This window comes from Polyodon spathula, chromosome 19 (assembly GCF_017654505.1).
Source record: "Polyodon spathula isolate WHYD16114869_AA chromosome 19, ASM1765450v1, whole genome shotgun sequence".
NCBI classification, from domain to species: Eukaryota; Metazoa; Chordata; class Actinopteri; order Acipenseriformes; family Polyodontidae; genus Polyodon; species Polyodon spathula.
Window position 1 is genome coordinate 34,822,858 of NC_054552.1, and position 16,319 is coordinate 34,839,176.

The following is a 16,319-nucleotide window of genomic DNA, read 5'->3' on the forward strand; positions in this document are numbered from 1 at the left end:
AAAAAAAAGACATTGTGCAGGCATCCACTGATGACACATGCATGAGGATATTAGCCTCATTAAATAATGGCAATGCGGGGGTCCCCAGGAGCTAAAGGCACACTTACAGTTCAGTATGTACAGTACAGCACTCTATCCATGACCCTACAGTTCAGTATGTACAGTACAGCACTCTGATCCATGACCCTACAGTTCAGTATGTACAGTACAGCACTCTGATCCATGACCCTACAGTTCAGTATGTACAGCACCCTGATCCATGACCCTACAGTTCAGTATGTACAGTACAGCACCCTGATCCATGACCCTACAGTTCAGTATGTACAGTACAGCACTCTGATCCATGACCCTACAGTTCAGTATGTACAGTACAGTACTCTGATCCATCACCCTACAGTTCAGTATGTACAGTACTCTGATCCATGACCCTACAGTTCAGTATGTACAGTACACCACTGATCCATGACCCTACAGTTCAGTATGTACAGTACAGCACTCTATCCATGACCCTACAGTTCAGTATGTACAGTACACCACTGATCCATGACCCTACAGTTCAGTATGTACAGTACAGCACCCTGATCCATGACCCTACAGTTCAGTATGTACAGTACAGCATTCTATCCATGACCCTACAGTACAGTATGTACAGTACACCACTCTGATCCATGACCCTACAGTTCAGTATGTACAGTACAGCACCCTATCCATGACCTGGACAGTTTTTTATTTTTTTTATTTTCATGTCTACTACAAACACATCCCTCTACAGTACATTCACATAAACACTCACACATTCACAGACACACACATTCAGAGAAACACACACATTCATATAGGAACTCACACACAGACACTCACTCGCTCACAGGGACAGGGCCACCCCAGCTCCCAAAAGCACTTTGTTTCCTTCACGCCGCGTTGACGGACAGTCTTCTGAAAGAGCAGCCCGTGTCAGCCTGCCAGGAGAGAGGCAGAGACTCGGGGAGTGTCAGGGAGGAATAGCAGCACACAGCAGCCACCTCTGCCCATTAAGGAGCGCGCCGACAACCATAATGCGGTCGGGGATTAAATCAAACAGCCTGCTCGGAAACAGGAGGAAGACAGGCCCACCTCCTCTTCAAAACATCCTACAAGCTTCTTTCTCGTTCAGGTTTGTGCAGCAGCTGAGCACACTGCTGTTCTGCACAGCATGTGTTTCCAGCTGCTGTGAGTGCTGCAGTCCCTATCTTGTGGTCAGATAAATCATTCTGAAAAAGGTTTACTGAAAGGAGAAGAGAGGAGCTTGACGGTGGCTGTGCGGACGAGAAGGCAACGTGTCAGCTTGGGGTTTTTATTGTTTTCTTGTTTTTTTTATTACGTGAACTACAACAGCTGAAAAACATTAAAGTCCGTCCCGTTTCTCTCATTCTCTGCTGCATTGTTTCTGTGGTCAGAGCACCTCAGATCACAGCGAGAAGGCTGGAGAATGGATATTACTGGCCTTTCATAGCCACTGGCTCGGATGACAGTTCAAACAGAGTCGAGTTCTCCCCTCGGAGCCGAGCTGCCTTCCTGCCAACAAAGGGTTAATGGGGAGAGTGAGTGTGTGTGTGTGTGTGTGTGTGTGTGTGTGTGTGTACCAGCCATTTCAATTAGCCCAGCAAGTGCTTGAGTTCCTTTGTAATTTGATGATCCCCTTTCATGTTTCAAACACACATACAAATTAACACATAAACCTTAACCCCAACAGTGCTGGAATACTGCACTCTCTCACTCGTGTGGGTCTCTCCATAGATCTTCCACGAAGTACATTTTAAAGACGCTTTGTATTTGCTAGTCTTCTAGCTTATTTCTACGCTTTTATTTTTGCACGTTTGAGTAACAAACTAAATAACTGCAATTCTAAAGAACGGTTATATTTAGGAGCAACAACTGGCGAGACATTTTAGCTGGCTTTTCTTTTATTTTATACTTTTAACTACAGCTATGTTTGCAGTTTGGAAAATCAAAGCGCCAGTACTGTGGTCAAAAATATTTGCTTCAGGCTGGCGAAAAAAGAAAAAAAAAAAAGTATCCCAACAAGTAAACTTTCTAGAAAGTGTGTAAAACATGACCTCACCATGGAGGTAGAGCAGCACACACTGTAGCAGACCTAGAAATCTTATCACGGTAGCTACAAACAAAAGCAATCTTTGTGGGACTGGGCAGAAGGACGGGAATACATTAGTGCTCACTTCCTCTCATTCTTTCGTTCACTGCTCTGACGCAGGCAGCAGTCTTTGCTTGCCTTTTGTTTGTTTTTCACAGTTCAGATCCAAGACCATTTATTGCTGTCGGGAAAGCAGTATTTGGGACAGTGCTAAATTGTCCCAGGAAAACAGGATATAAACAGCTTTGGTCATGTCTAAAACTATACAGACTGGGGGTTCACAGTGTCTACCTGTTCCTGCTCTGCAGTGCACAGGCACACAGACTGGGGGTTCACAGTGTCTCTGCCTGTTCCTGCTCTGCAGTGCACAGGCACACAGACTGGGGGTTCACAGTGTCTCTGCCTGCTCCTGCTCTGCAGTGCACAGGCACACAGACTGGGGGTTCACAGTGTCTCTGCCTGTTCCTGCTCTGCAGTGCACAGGCACACAGACTGGGGGTTCACAGTGTCTCTGCCTGCTCCTGCTCTGCAGTGCACAGGCACACAGACTGGGGGTTCACAGTGTCTCTGCCTGCTCCTGCTCTGCAGTGCACAGGCACACAGACTGGGGGTTCACAGTGTCTCTGCCTGCTCCTGCTCTGCAGTGCACAGGCACACAGACTGGGGGTTCACAGTGTCTCTGCCTGCTCCTGCTCTGCAGTGCACAGGCACACAGACTGGGGGTTCACAGTGTCTCTGCCTGCTCCTGCTCTGCAGTGCACAGGCACACAGACTGGGGGTTCACAGTGTCTCTGCCTGCTCCTGCTCTGCAGTGCACAGGCACACAGACTGGGGGTTCACAGTGTCTCTGCCTGCTCCTGCTCTGTAGTGCACAGGCACACAGACTGGGGGTTCACAGTGTCTCTGCCTGCTCCTGCTCTGCAGTGCACAGGCACACAGACTGGGGGTTCACAGTGTCTCTGCCTGCTCCTGCTCTGCAGTGCACAGGCACACAGACTGGGGGTTCACAGTGTCTCTGCCTGCTCCTGCTCTGCAGTGCACAGGCACACAGACTGGGGGTTCACAGTGTCTCTGCCTGTTCCTGCTCTGCAGTGCACAGGCACATAGACTGGGGGTTCACAGTGTCTCTGCCTGCTCCTGCTCTCCAGTGCACAGGCACACAGACTGGGGGTTCACAGTGTCTCTGCCTGCTCCTGCTCTGCAGTGCACAGGCACACAGACTGGGGGTTCACAGTGTCTCTGCCTGCTCCTGCTCTCCAGTGCACAGGCACACAGACTGGGGGTTCACAGTGTCTCTGCCTGCTCCTGCTCTCCAGTGCACAGGCACACAGACTGGGGGTTCACAGTGTCAACCTGCCTGTTCCTGCTCTGCAGTGCACAGGCACATAGACTGGGGGTTCATAGTGTCTCTGCCTGCTCCTGCTCTCCAGTGCACAGGCACACAGACTGGGGGTTCACAGTGTCAACCTGCTCCGACTGATGCACTGCGCTCTACTGAACCGTAGCAGCCCAGGCCCTGTACTGACTCTCTCAATGAGCCACTAAACGAGAGAGGAAACAATTAGCGCAGCCCCCTCTAATCACAGTGACTCAGTCACAGGCTACGAGGAGCTCAGGAAATGTTCTGTTTCCCTACAACGAGTGACTTTCCTGTTTTAAATACAGGCCATTCATAAATAAATAAACACACACACACACACACACACACACACACAATTCAGGGGGCAACAGTATCAGAAGCAGCACCTTGCAGAATAATCACTTTAAACAAATAATAATAAAAGACGGCATTGCTTTACAAAAGCGTATTATATGGACTCCCTCTTCCTCCCTCGCTCGTCTGTAAATGCAACGAAAAGCACTTTGTCCTACAAAAACAACACTGAGACATTCATTACACCCCCCCCCCCCCCCCCCCACCTCCCTTTATATAAAAGCCAGGAGAGCTCAATCCCAGTCTGCAGCGGATCATTCCCTTTCTCTGCAGTCGGAGGGGCTGCGGGGAGCCCTGCCTCCAGCCTCAGCCCACGGACTGCTTGTGTTTCAGCTAGTGGCAGGAACGCTTAAGCCCTTGTTTGAAAACAACAGGCTGGTATACAAGGCCAGAATATTTTTCTCTTTTTGACTGAGACAAGCAAGCTGGAGTCAGACACACACACTCACGCACACGCGCACACACACTGCTGCGTATGCTATAAGACCTCTGTCAGCCATGGCTGGAGAAGCCATGCTTGGGGAGGGGCAGGGACAGGGGCCAGGCTTTGAGTAGAAAATTAACGAGTAGTTTTGTTCATTCGCTTTTCAGCTATTACTGCTAGGACTACTACTACTACTAGACCAGTACGTTTCGCAGCTCAGCTCTGGAGTGTTTGAAGTTCTGCATGAATATCCTTACTGCCAGGAGACGCCACCTCTAACGCTTATCCAAAGCCAGCGTGCAGTACTGCGTGTCACCACTGCGCATCACCATTGCTGCTCACAAGGTGCTAAACAGAGTGAGAGCATGTGCCCTGAGGGAAACCTGTTCTGCTCTCTCCAAAACAAAGGCGCAGGACAATAGACAGGACTTTCTGTTCTTTCCTGTGCCACTCCACTCCCTGTTAGTATTTTTATTCTTTTATTTTTTAATCAAAACGGAGCACACCAGCTGCCTGCTGTGACTCAGCTCAGGAGCTGAAGAATGTTGGTTAAACAAACAGCCACCACGCCACAAGAACTTGCCTGCTCCACGCACCCCCTCCCCTCTTCTCTTTTCTTTTACTCACACACATTCTTTGGGAATGATAGAGTCAGTCTCTAATGGCCGACCCTGCGGTTTTCCCTTTATCCGCTCCACGCAGCTATGACTAAGCCAGTTGGAATTCCTGCCTAATTATATGCCCACTTAAAAGGGACAGCCCTCCCCTCTCCTGCTCTACCCTCCTGTAATGCTTTTTATGAACAGCGTGGAGCCAAGTGTTTCTGCAGGCACGTACACACATACACACTGTACTGGTCCCTCCGCCCCGGGCCACGCAGATTCACAGCAAGTACACAAGTAACAATAGATTGTTTACAGGAAACGGGAGGCTGGCATGTGTTTCTGTTAGAAGAGAAAAGTAATGCATCTTTGAATCATTAAGATTCGCCACAGGTATAACACAAAGAGTCACTGTTACCCTTTGATTCTCTTTCTAGTCCAAGTGTTTCTCACGCTGATTTTTTTTTGGTTCTTGTAACTATTCTAATTATTATTCTGTGTTCATGTTCCCGTGTCTAGCATCTCCGGGATGTTCTTGCATTCTCCTTAAGCAGATCGATCAATTCAAGGCCAGATCAAGGCTTCAACAGCTCCTCCCCTCCCTGAAATGAACCTGACCCCTGTGTTGATTAGCAGGCCTGCACTGGCCTGGTGGGTGAAACACATGCCTGTCTGGAACAGGCAGACCCGTGGGGGATATTCAAGCCATGCCACGCCAGCAGCACTGCGTGGGGACAGAGTCACAAGCAACAGGCCTGATACACACACCAGACAGCAGCACCTCAGACCTGCAACTCAGAGTAAACAAGTCACTGGAGTGAGGGGGGTACAGGATGACCAGAGTACATGAATTGAGAGGGGGGGGGAGGGGGCTGGGGTAGTGAGTACATGAATTGAGAGAGGGGGGAGGGGGTTAGGGCAGTAAGTACATGCGCTCCTTGCTTCTGATATTTGCACACAATCCTTTCTGTTTGTACACTTTGTGACATTTTCGCTCAGCCCCCTTCCCCACTCAGGGGCCAGGCCTCTGTGAGGCTTCGAAACAAATCCCCTGCAAGATGAAAGACCGGCCGCTGCCTCCCTCTACGTCCACCCAGACCTACTCCCTCCATACCCAGACCTGTTCCCTCCACCCAGACCCATTCCCTCCACCCAGACCCTAACATTAACCTTCCACCCAGACCCGTTCCCTCCACACAGACCCTAACCCTAACCTTCCACCCAGACCCGTTCCCTCCACACAGACCCTAACCCTAACCTTCCACCCAGACCCTAACCTTCCACCCAGACCCGTTCCCTCCACCCAGACCCTAACCCTAACCTTCCACCAAGACCCGTTCCCTCCACCCAGACCCCAACCTTCCACCCAGACCCTAACACTAACCTTCCACCCAGACCTGTTCCCTCCACCCAGACCCTAACACTAACCTTCCACCCAGACCTGTTCCCTCCACCCAGACCCTAACACTAACCTTCCACCCAGACCCGTTCCCTCCACCCAGACCCTAACATTAACCTTCCACCCAGACCCGTTCCCTCCACCCAGACCCCAACCTTCCACCCAGACCCTAACACTAACCTTCCACCCAGACCTGTTCCCTCCACCCAGACCCAGCCAGGACCTTACAGGGTTTCAGTCAGTCCTCTCACAGGCAATTTTAAAAAAATAAATAAATGTAAAAAAAATGTTAAAAAAAAGATAATGAACTACCTTGCATTCCACTAATACACTGCTACTGTAAACCATCACCAGAATTAACCCTCTACAGTTTGTAAATCTATTTGACTACAGTGTGTGCATTCAGACCCTTACTCGGAGTCCAGGGATGGAAATAAGACACCCATTCCTGGTTTTACTTTGAGTCTGATTCAGCCACAGTGTGTAGATACCAAGACCAGGTGTGTCTTATTAAACTAATTGAAAAACAGGAATGGATCAAACTGCTATGCAATAGGAGTCTTATTTCCATCCCTGCAGTCCCACAGGGTTAAAAGCAATGTGAACAAATGGAAACAACGTTACTGCTGTTGCAAAAACAACAGTGGTTTCATGAAGTGATGTAACGGCCACCCAAATCAAACATTTACCCCAAAGTGCAAGGCGGGGACTCCTGGCCAAGTAATTTGTGAAAGACAACGGAAAACACGACAGCAAACCACGAGCGCCCTTCAAGAAACATCTGTGTTCAAGAAAAACAAGGCAATTATCTGAAAAAAATACAACACACTGCTAGAGCATTTGTCCTTCAAACAGAGCCTGCAAGTCTGCCGATAAACCAGCCCTCAGATTAGCCTGACCTGCACTGAAACCCCACAATACAGTCAGATTAGACTGGCCTGCACTGAACTGTGCAGTCATGACTTGGGTTGGTTTTATTACTGTTCTTTATTTACATTCTGCTGCCTCTCCCGCAATCTGTGAACCACTTAACAGCAACACCTCTCAGGTTTGAGAGCAGCTCCCACCTCCTTGTTATCTGAAGGCAGAGACTGACTGTCTCACACAGGGGCCACCGCACACTGGGACTCTGCACGCAAAACAGAGCACCTGGACAGCAGCCCCAGTCCCGCATCTGGAAAACAAATGTCCCCTGCCAAGATGCTGCTGAGTGATGTATACAAACAACCCAGAAAACAAAGCAAGGAGGACGCACAGAGCGACAGAGAGAGAAATCATGGAAATGTGTAGCTTTAACTCCATCTGGCTGTCTCTTCCTCCTGTTTATCTCTGCCTGTCTGTGTCACCGAGTTGGGCGCACTGTATAAACTGCTTTGGCTCATTATATAAAGCTCTAGCGTTTCCTGTTCTCAGCAATGCTGCACCTTATTTCAAAGAAGTGGATGCTTAACTACAAAAACACACCACCTACATCGATAAACCACACGTTTCCTTATCAACTGATAAAGACATTCAAGTCCTCAAATGTTTCTATTCAAAATTGCCACCGCCAGCCCTGCTGTAATTCATGTAGAGGAAACACAAAGGAGTTCAGACAGTTCCCGCCATTCCCATTCCCATAGCACTGTGCCGGGGAGTACAGCGAGGCTCAGCCTGCAGCCCGGCGACTCACGCAGGATCAGCCTCTGAGAGGCATGCAGAAGCCAAGCCCGTCTCCAGCCCCCCTGCTTCTCAAAGGGGTCTGTCTGCAGGAACAGCAGAAATAAAACAAACAGCTCTCTTATGTGAACAGTAAGAGTCATCCAGGCTGTATCTGTAGCAGTAACAAGACTCGCCTCAAAATCTTCAGTTTACTGATATTACAAACATGCACTTAAACAGCTTGGCGGTTTATTGTCATTTAATTTGGTATAGAAAGCGAGACTAAGCACTGCGTGTTATTGGAGGTGGCACCATACATACAAGCACCCCTGAGCACCCAAACATGACACATTATTGTACTGCCCGAAGCGTTGCTTTAAATAAAATTCACCTAGCAACAGAGTGTTTTGACCGTTTGGTTCCACTCTGTTATGGTGCAACGCTGTTGTGTTGTGATTGGGATTTATTTTGTGCAACATGATGCAGTTGTCGGGAGTTTTTATGGGGGGATTACATTAGTGCATTATGAATCTTCTGTGTCAGCAGTACATTTAAAAGATTTATTACACATGCAAAAAGGCGTAAACAATTCCAACCTGTGCCAGTTAAGGCACCATCAGACACCATGCTAGACTGCTAGCAGCTTCCAAGCAACGGAGCTCCTGGCTGGCATTGTCACTCGGGTTAACTTTCTGCTCTCAAGACAAGCAGACAGGAGCATGTGCCACACAGCACTACAGTCACTGCGGCAATGCTAAATATCAGGGAGGCTCTACTGAAAGGGGCTTCATGTTGAGGAGGCCACATCATTTCATTCCCGCTCCCTGAAACACCTTAGACACAGAGGCACAGTTTTTCATTTATAATTTCTTCCTGTACTTCAACAAGCTAACCAGCATAAAGACAGTAAAGCGTGATGGTGTGCACCTGCAGGACACGTGCAAGTGCATCATAAACATCGCCCAGTTTCTCAATGAATCGCAGCAGACTGGTGCTGCTGCTCCCCTGGCTCTTGCTCTGCTCAGCCCGCCCCCCCTGACAGCTGGTTGGGGCAGAGCCCCGGCACTCACCTTTCTGGCAGTGGTTGGAGGTCCAGCAGCGGTAGTTGTAGTTGTTGTTGAAGTTGGTCTTGGTGCACAGCGGGTTGTCCTCCATGATGCCGGGGCACACGTCCCCACACTCCTTGCTCTGCTTGTTCCCGGAGATGTAGTTGTTGTAGTCGGCATCCAGGATGAGGGACCAGTCCACTGTATCCAGGTAGCACAGGTCGGGGTTCTTCTCGATGCGGATGGCGCCCCGGGTGATGTTGCGCAGGTTGTAGAGGCCGATGTCCTTCAGGTTGGTCATCTCGAAGATGACCAGGGCATAGTTGTAGAAGAGGATGCGGCCGCGGATCACGGTCAGGTTGGGGAAGAGGTCCCGCAGGCTCTCCAGCCCCGAGACGCGGAACAGCAGCAGGTAGTCAGTGATGAGGGTCAGCTTGGGGAAGCGCAGCCCCCGGAAGTCCTCAGCCTTGGCCGTGGAGATGAGCAGGATCTGCAGGTAGCCCTCGATCACCGTGCAGTTCTCCAGGCGCTTCAGCTCATGGATGTCGTTCCGGATGTCAATGCTCGGGCCACAGACTGGAGGGGGGAGAGGAAGAGAGGGGGCGGGGCGTCAGTACAGACATCCATCACAGACAACACACTACCAGCGGGTGCTGGTACATACAGCCATCACAGGCAACACACTACAAGGGGGCGCTAGTACATACAGCCATCACAGGCAACACACTACAAGGGGGCTCTAGTACAGACATCCACCACAGGCTGCAGGCTACACAGTACCAAGGTGGCTAACAGACACAGTTGAAGCAGTGCTCACCCCCCCTGCCCCCAGCAAGTGGAACTCTTTGTACATCATAACTGCAAGAATCAGGCCCCAGCCTGCAGGAGCGCACAGTGAGCAGCAAGGACTCATATCTGCCAGGCTCGTTTAGCCATCCCTTCGCTCAGAGCAGTGGGGGTGAAGGACACTGGACAGCAGACTGTACAGTAACTCCATTCTGTGCAGGGATCTTGGGGGAAGCGAGAGCCATTCTTAAAATAGATTTTTGTGGGAGATTGGAATTCAGAGCCGTGTATAAAAATATTCCTACAGGACACAGTTACTGTATAACTTTGTTTTCTTAAGTACCGGGCACATTCACCCCAGGACCAAAATAGCTGGTATTATTTTAAGCTATAGTCTTGTAGGTTCAGGAGATAAGGTGCTGTACTGCAGGGTGCAAACTAGGATGTTGTGTAGCAAGGCCTCAGGGCACAAAGGAGGAAGTGGATCAGGTTGTAACACAAACATACTTTCATAGTACAGATTATATTTCACAACTGCTCCCCCCTTGCTGTGACGAGTATTCCTGATTTTATAAAAGGCTAATCCTCTATAGTACAATAACTAAAGACACAACCAAAACCACACACACACGAACACACGCGCACGCAGACATACACACACACGCGTGTGCACTGGTCACAGCCCGACGCCCACGATTCCAAAACCCCGACCCTGAGAGCAGCAGGAGCTGCAGCAGCACAAACAGCTTGGCTTTAGTAACTCTTTGCTCTCAAGTCACAGAGTTATGACACCGATTAGCTATTACTGCACTGCACAGGGTTTCTGCATTTACTGTTAATACACACACACACCCTGCATTAAAAACACAGAACACACAGCAGAGCCCACCATGATGAGGGAGGGAGGGCAACATTCTGCTGCATCTATTTATCGGATTTGTTAATGTATTTATTTGAATGCCGTGCAGAATCTTTCTCAGTAAAATGCTATTTGCGGACAGGCTTCACTTTGTAATCTTTTGGAGCCTTTTTAGATGGCAATCTACCTGTTATTTGAATTTTCCCTTTTGTCATATTCTTATGGTAACTATTAAATTACAGGAATACACTACAGCTCTTTTTTTTTGTATTTGGTACTTAATGGGTTAAGAGAAAGCCAGTCACAAGAAAGGGAGATCTTCAGGTTTCAAAATCAGAAGATCCTGAGCAAGACAGGTCTCAATGGAGAGCTAGTCTTTATAAGCTGCTGCTGTGAAACAGCTTTCACTGCAGAACAATGGTGGCTGCTGCTCCTGTACAGTACAGCTGCTCCTGTGTGAGGGGCCGCTGCTCCTGTACAGTACAGCTGCTCCTGTGCGAGAGGGGCCGCTGCTCCTGTACAGTACAGCTGCTCCTGTGTGAGGGGCCGCTGCTCCTGTACAGTACAGCTGCTCCTGTGCGAGAGGGGCCGCTGCTCCTGTACAGTACAGCTGCTCCTGTGTGAGGGGCCGCTGCTCCTGTACAGTACAGCTGCTCCTGTGTGAGGGGCCGCTGCTCCTGTACAGTACAGATGCTCCTGTGTGAGGGGCCGCTGCTCCTGTACAGTACAGCTGCTCCTGTACAGCACAGCTGCTCCTGTGTGAGAGGGGCCGCTGCTCCTGTACAGTACAGCTGCTCCTGTGTGAGAGGGGCCGCTGCTCCTGTACAGTACAGCTGCTCCTGTGTGAGGGGCCGCTGCTCCTGTACAGTACAGCTGCTCCTGTGTGAGGGGCCGCTGCTCCTGTACAGTACAGCTGCTCCTGTGTGAGGGGCCGCTGCTCCTGTACAGTACAGCTGCTCCTGTGTGAGAGGGGCCGCTGCTCCTGCACAGTACAGCTGCTCCTGTGTGAGGGGCCGCTGCTCCTGCACTGTACAGCTGCTCATATGCGAGATGGGCCGCTGCTCCTGTACAGTACAGCTGCTCATGTGCGAGATGGGCCGCTGCTCCTGTACAGTACAGCTGCTCATGTGCGAGATGGGCCGCTGCTCCTGTACAGTACAGCTGCTCATGTGCGAGATGGGCCGCTGCTCCTGTACAGTACAGCTGCTCCTTGTCACCTCTTCATACTCAAGCCTGCCTGAGCAGGCCCTTGGGGGGGGGGGGGGGGGGGGGGAAGACATTCCTACTTCAGAGTCTTCACCAGTAAATGCCTCTCCACCCACCCTCTTACCTACAGCAGCCCATAAACATTCAACACACATTCTGCCTGCAACCTCAGAACGACACTGTAAAGCAATGGAAGGGATTATTCAAAAAGTTACTCCTTCCAGCAACACAACTAAAAACAAAAATCTGTGCGTGCTATAAAAGTGGTTTGTTTGTTTGCGTGCGTGCATGCGTGTGGGGAATGGGGGTGGTCTAGCTTAAACACAGATCAAAAACCATTTCCTATTTCTTTCTCCTTTTGTCATTAACCCTTTAAGGAATTTCAGGAATGCCCGTGACTAGGAAGGGAGGGGGTGGGGTAAGAAAGGGGTTATTTTAAAGCAGGGCTCTTATTATTCCTGTTATCCAACCACTCAACATGTTGAACAAAAAGCCAAGATGTTAGTGAATGTCTGCCTGGCACCCCCCACCCAAAACCAGCAAATCACAGATAAACCAACTATTTTATACACTGCAGCTCACAGCCTTTTAATTGCAGCCCTAGTGGAAGTACAAAGGACGGGGATACAGTGTGTCAAGATCTTTTAACTGCCAAATGAGCCGGTTACGTGTGTGTATCACATGCTGCCTGGACCTTACTAAGAGTCAAGGGCTTAAACAATGACATGTTTAAACCAACGTCGAAAGCAGTGATGCTCGAAGTAAATCAGGTGATTTGTTTCTAAGATAGTGAGGTCGTATTTTGTGCAGAATGCAATAATAAATCATCCAAAAAAAACTTTCAAACCTTGCTGGTTTGGCTCCCAGACACTCAGCATTACGATGTTACATGCGTGTGAAAGGCGAGTGTATAGAGTGAAAATGTTGTGTTTGTGTGACTGATCATTCCAGTGGGATTCAGCGAGTGCTGTGCTTGTACGCTGCTCTCGGAGCACATGAACACTGTGCTGGCGCGCTGACTCTGTACAGCTTCTTGAAACTGGCGCGCTGACTGTGTGCAGCTTCTTGAACCTGGCGCGCTGACTCTGTGCAGCTTCTTGAAACTGGCGCGCTGACTCTGTGCAGCTTCTTGAAACTGGCGCGCTGACTCTGTACAGCTTCTTGAACCTGGCGCGCTGACTCTGTACAGCTTCTTGAACCTGGCGCGCTGACTCTGTACAGCTTCTTGAACCTGGTGCGCTGACTGTGTGCAGCTTCTTGAACCTGGCGCGCTGACTGTGTGCAGCTTCTTGAACCTGGCGCGCTGACTCTGTACAGCTTCTTGAACCTGGCGCGCTGACTCTGTACAGCTTCTTGAACCTGGCGCGCTGACTCTGTACAGCTTCTTGAACCTGGCGCGCTGACTCTGTACAGCTTCTTGAACCTGGCGCGCTGACTGTGTGCAGCTTCTTGAACCTGGTGCGCTGACTGTGTGCAGCTTCTTGAACCTGGTGCGCTGACTGTGTGCAGCTTCTTGAACCTGGTGCGCTGACTGTGTGCAGCTTCTTGAACCTGGTGCGCTGACTGTGTGTCAGCTTAATGAAACTTTACTGGTGCATTGACTCTCTGCAGCTTCAGCTGCAGCTTTCCTGCTCACTGGTAGAGCAGCGTTGCCCGACACGTTGCCAGTATATATCAAAGGTCACCTCAGCCCAGCTCCTGACAAAGGTCAGCCCCCCGCCCCCCCAGTCCCAAGCAACAGGTCTTTAAGAACATCTATGGGAAGGGTGTGCAAACTCAGCCCTATACAGTATCCCTTATAAAAGTTTACCACAGCGTTCTGGAAGTTTGCCCATGCTTATATAATGCATTTGTCCATAGTTTACCCTGGTTTGCTGTGTTTATTAATTAGCTTTATCATACACTATCTCCCTGTTCTTTACAATGCTTACCTATGCTTTCACTGTGCTTTATTACACTTTGCTATGCTTTTATTATGGGAAACTTTTATAAGAAATGCTGTACTGTACTTACTTAACCCTCATCTAAACCTAGCCAGTCTATTCTGCTTCCAGTCTCAGTACCTCTGAAGTGAAACAGTAGGAAAAGCTTCTGGTGCAGACATAGAGAGAGACAGAATTGTTGAAGGGTTCATATTTTTGTTACTCAATTGATATACGTGGGTTATGGGTACGAACGTATGCATCCATGCATGTATTCTTCTTGTAAATGTAACTATAGGTGCATTTCGAACGGTTGGACTCTTTTAAAGCTGAGGTAACCCACATCACAAAGTCCCTGGGATGAACCACAGCAGTTGTTTTTCTCAACTCCTGACACTCAGGGTCAGAGTGAAAACACCAATCCCTGCTGAAAAATGTACAGAAGTGGCTTGTCACTCAGCCTGCTACCTTTCAGCTGCACAAGCACCAGGGGCTCATGATCCCTTTATTGCACACCCTCCTCATGCTCAGCTATCACCAGAGCCAGCTAGTCTCAGATATAAAACCTGCACACACCCCAACCCGTTTAATGATCTCTCATCCACTCCCAGGCAGAACACTGACACTGCCCATCAGCATAACGGCTTTGTACGCCCTGTTAAAACCATGACAATATGAATGATGCAGGTTTGCAGTAACAGACTCGCAAATGAGCCTGGATACTGTAGCAGCGACACGATTTCTCTCCTCTCTGCTCACGAGCACACTGGTGACTAAGATCGCTCTGTCAGTCTATCACTGTCTCTCCTCTCTCCAGCTCACACACTCACTGTGGGTGCAACACAGCTTGCCTACTTCACAGCCCTCATTGCAGTAACTGCCAGCCTGCCGTGTCGGAAGGGAGCGTTAATTCTTCGATCACGAGACGCCTGCTTTCCTTTCTAAACGCTTGTCTGCAGTTGCTGTTATTCTTATTATTGTGCCCTCCCTGCTGTGTGAAAGCCTCTGCACTGCTCTGCAGGACTCCTGCTGCTGCCTCACGCTGGCCGAGTCCCTGCATGGTAACTTGCAGGCTCCACTCAAGCTTCTCGCAAGCAGTTCATTTGAAATGTCATTTTATATCACTGTCATCTGCAGTGAACGGGGCTCACAACCCTGGCCTCCTGCCAGTCAATCTATTTACTGAAGATAAGAAAGAGGATGAACAAACAAATGCTCGGATTATTTACTTATAAAAAACAATGTGAAGCACTCCAGGTATGAACGTCATACCACACACACGCACACGCACGCACACACAATGTCCGATGGAGCTTTTGTTGTGCTCTCATACAGTACTGCTGAACCAATGTTTAAGAGAGACTGTAATTTTCTTTCTTGTAAATTGCTTATGTGAATACAATTCATTAGCTACTGAAACATGTGAATAGAGATGGGTTGGCAATACCACATAAATAGGATCAGCCTAAAATACTACAAAAAAAAAAAATATATATATATCTCTATAGGGTCAGCCTGGGTTCACGAGACGGGTGGAGAACTCGACTCCTTCACTTAATTCCACACGCGGTCTTGTTCCCGAATTTTCTTCATATAAAATATATACCATCCTGCAACTTCTCATTTTTTACTTCGACACCACGCTTTACTCGTAACCCGACACTCACTTTCGGTACCGAAGGGATACAAACTATTAAAAAGACTAGTGGATAACACGACACTGTCGTTCCACATGACTGACCTCTGACTGGAAACGGATGGTTCATTCCTTCATTCGCAACTACCAAGTGCAGCTGCTTACAGTGTCAGTTCATAACGAGTGAGAAGCAAAAAATGAGCTCTCATCCCACTGGATTTAAAGCTCAGGTTATTCGGGATAACCAGCTTGTCAGCAGAACTTTCAAAGCGGGTGTTTTTGCATGCAAAACAAATCAACGAGGTTTGATTTCTGTGTGAAACTAAGTTGTTTGTTATTGGTTTTGTTCACCCAGTTAATTCTGTATAATGGACGTGTGTTAACTTTTGCTATTTAAGCCGTCAAATTGGGCAGTACAAGCCAGTAGCGAAAAGTACAGTCAACAGTGTGAGCAGAGTTTGTGGTTTGTTTTTGTAAAAATAACACTTATTAATTCTTATTGCAATCTACCTACACGAGTTGTACAGTACTGTAGACTGTAATTGATTCATTCACTGCTGTTCTTTAAACCATTTTCATCAGGGCATTTTATTAAATAAACTTGTAAACACTGTAAACGTGGGAATTCTGTCACTTCTCTGCATGTTATTGCCATTGCTCATTGCACCCGTGGTCAACGAAAAAGTATAAATCAATGAATTGGCTTGTTTTTGTTTGGTCGGACACAATGTTTCACTGTGTTTTCAATGTGTTGCCTGCAGAAAGGCTGGAGGCTTGGTCTACTTGTGAAAGGAAGCGGATCAATTCAAGTGGCTGTGGTTATTGGTACACCCCTCCAACACCTCAGTCCTCAGCCAAAGAAAGAATTAGTCTTTGGAGTCCCAGACAATCCAAACGGACTCTTTCTAGAAAGAGCTGGCCTCCTTCGCTCTCTGCACTCCCTCTGTCCAATG

General features: G+C 48.8%; 1 protein-coding gene across 1 annotated transcript in view; it reads right to left on the reverse strand.

Moving 5' to 3' along the window:
• The window catches only part of LOC121294410 (insulin-like growth factor 1 receptor), a 77,285-nt gene that overhangs the window by 55,639 nt on the left and 5,327 nt on the right, over positions 1 to 16,319 (reverse strand). The window contains exon 2 of the mRNA XM_041218078.1: positions 8,982 to 9,533. Within this exon, the coding sequence (XP_041074012.1) occupies positions 8,982 to 9,533 (552 nt within the window). The remainder of the gene's footprint in view (positions 1 to 8,981; positions 9,534 to 16,319) is intronic.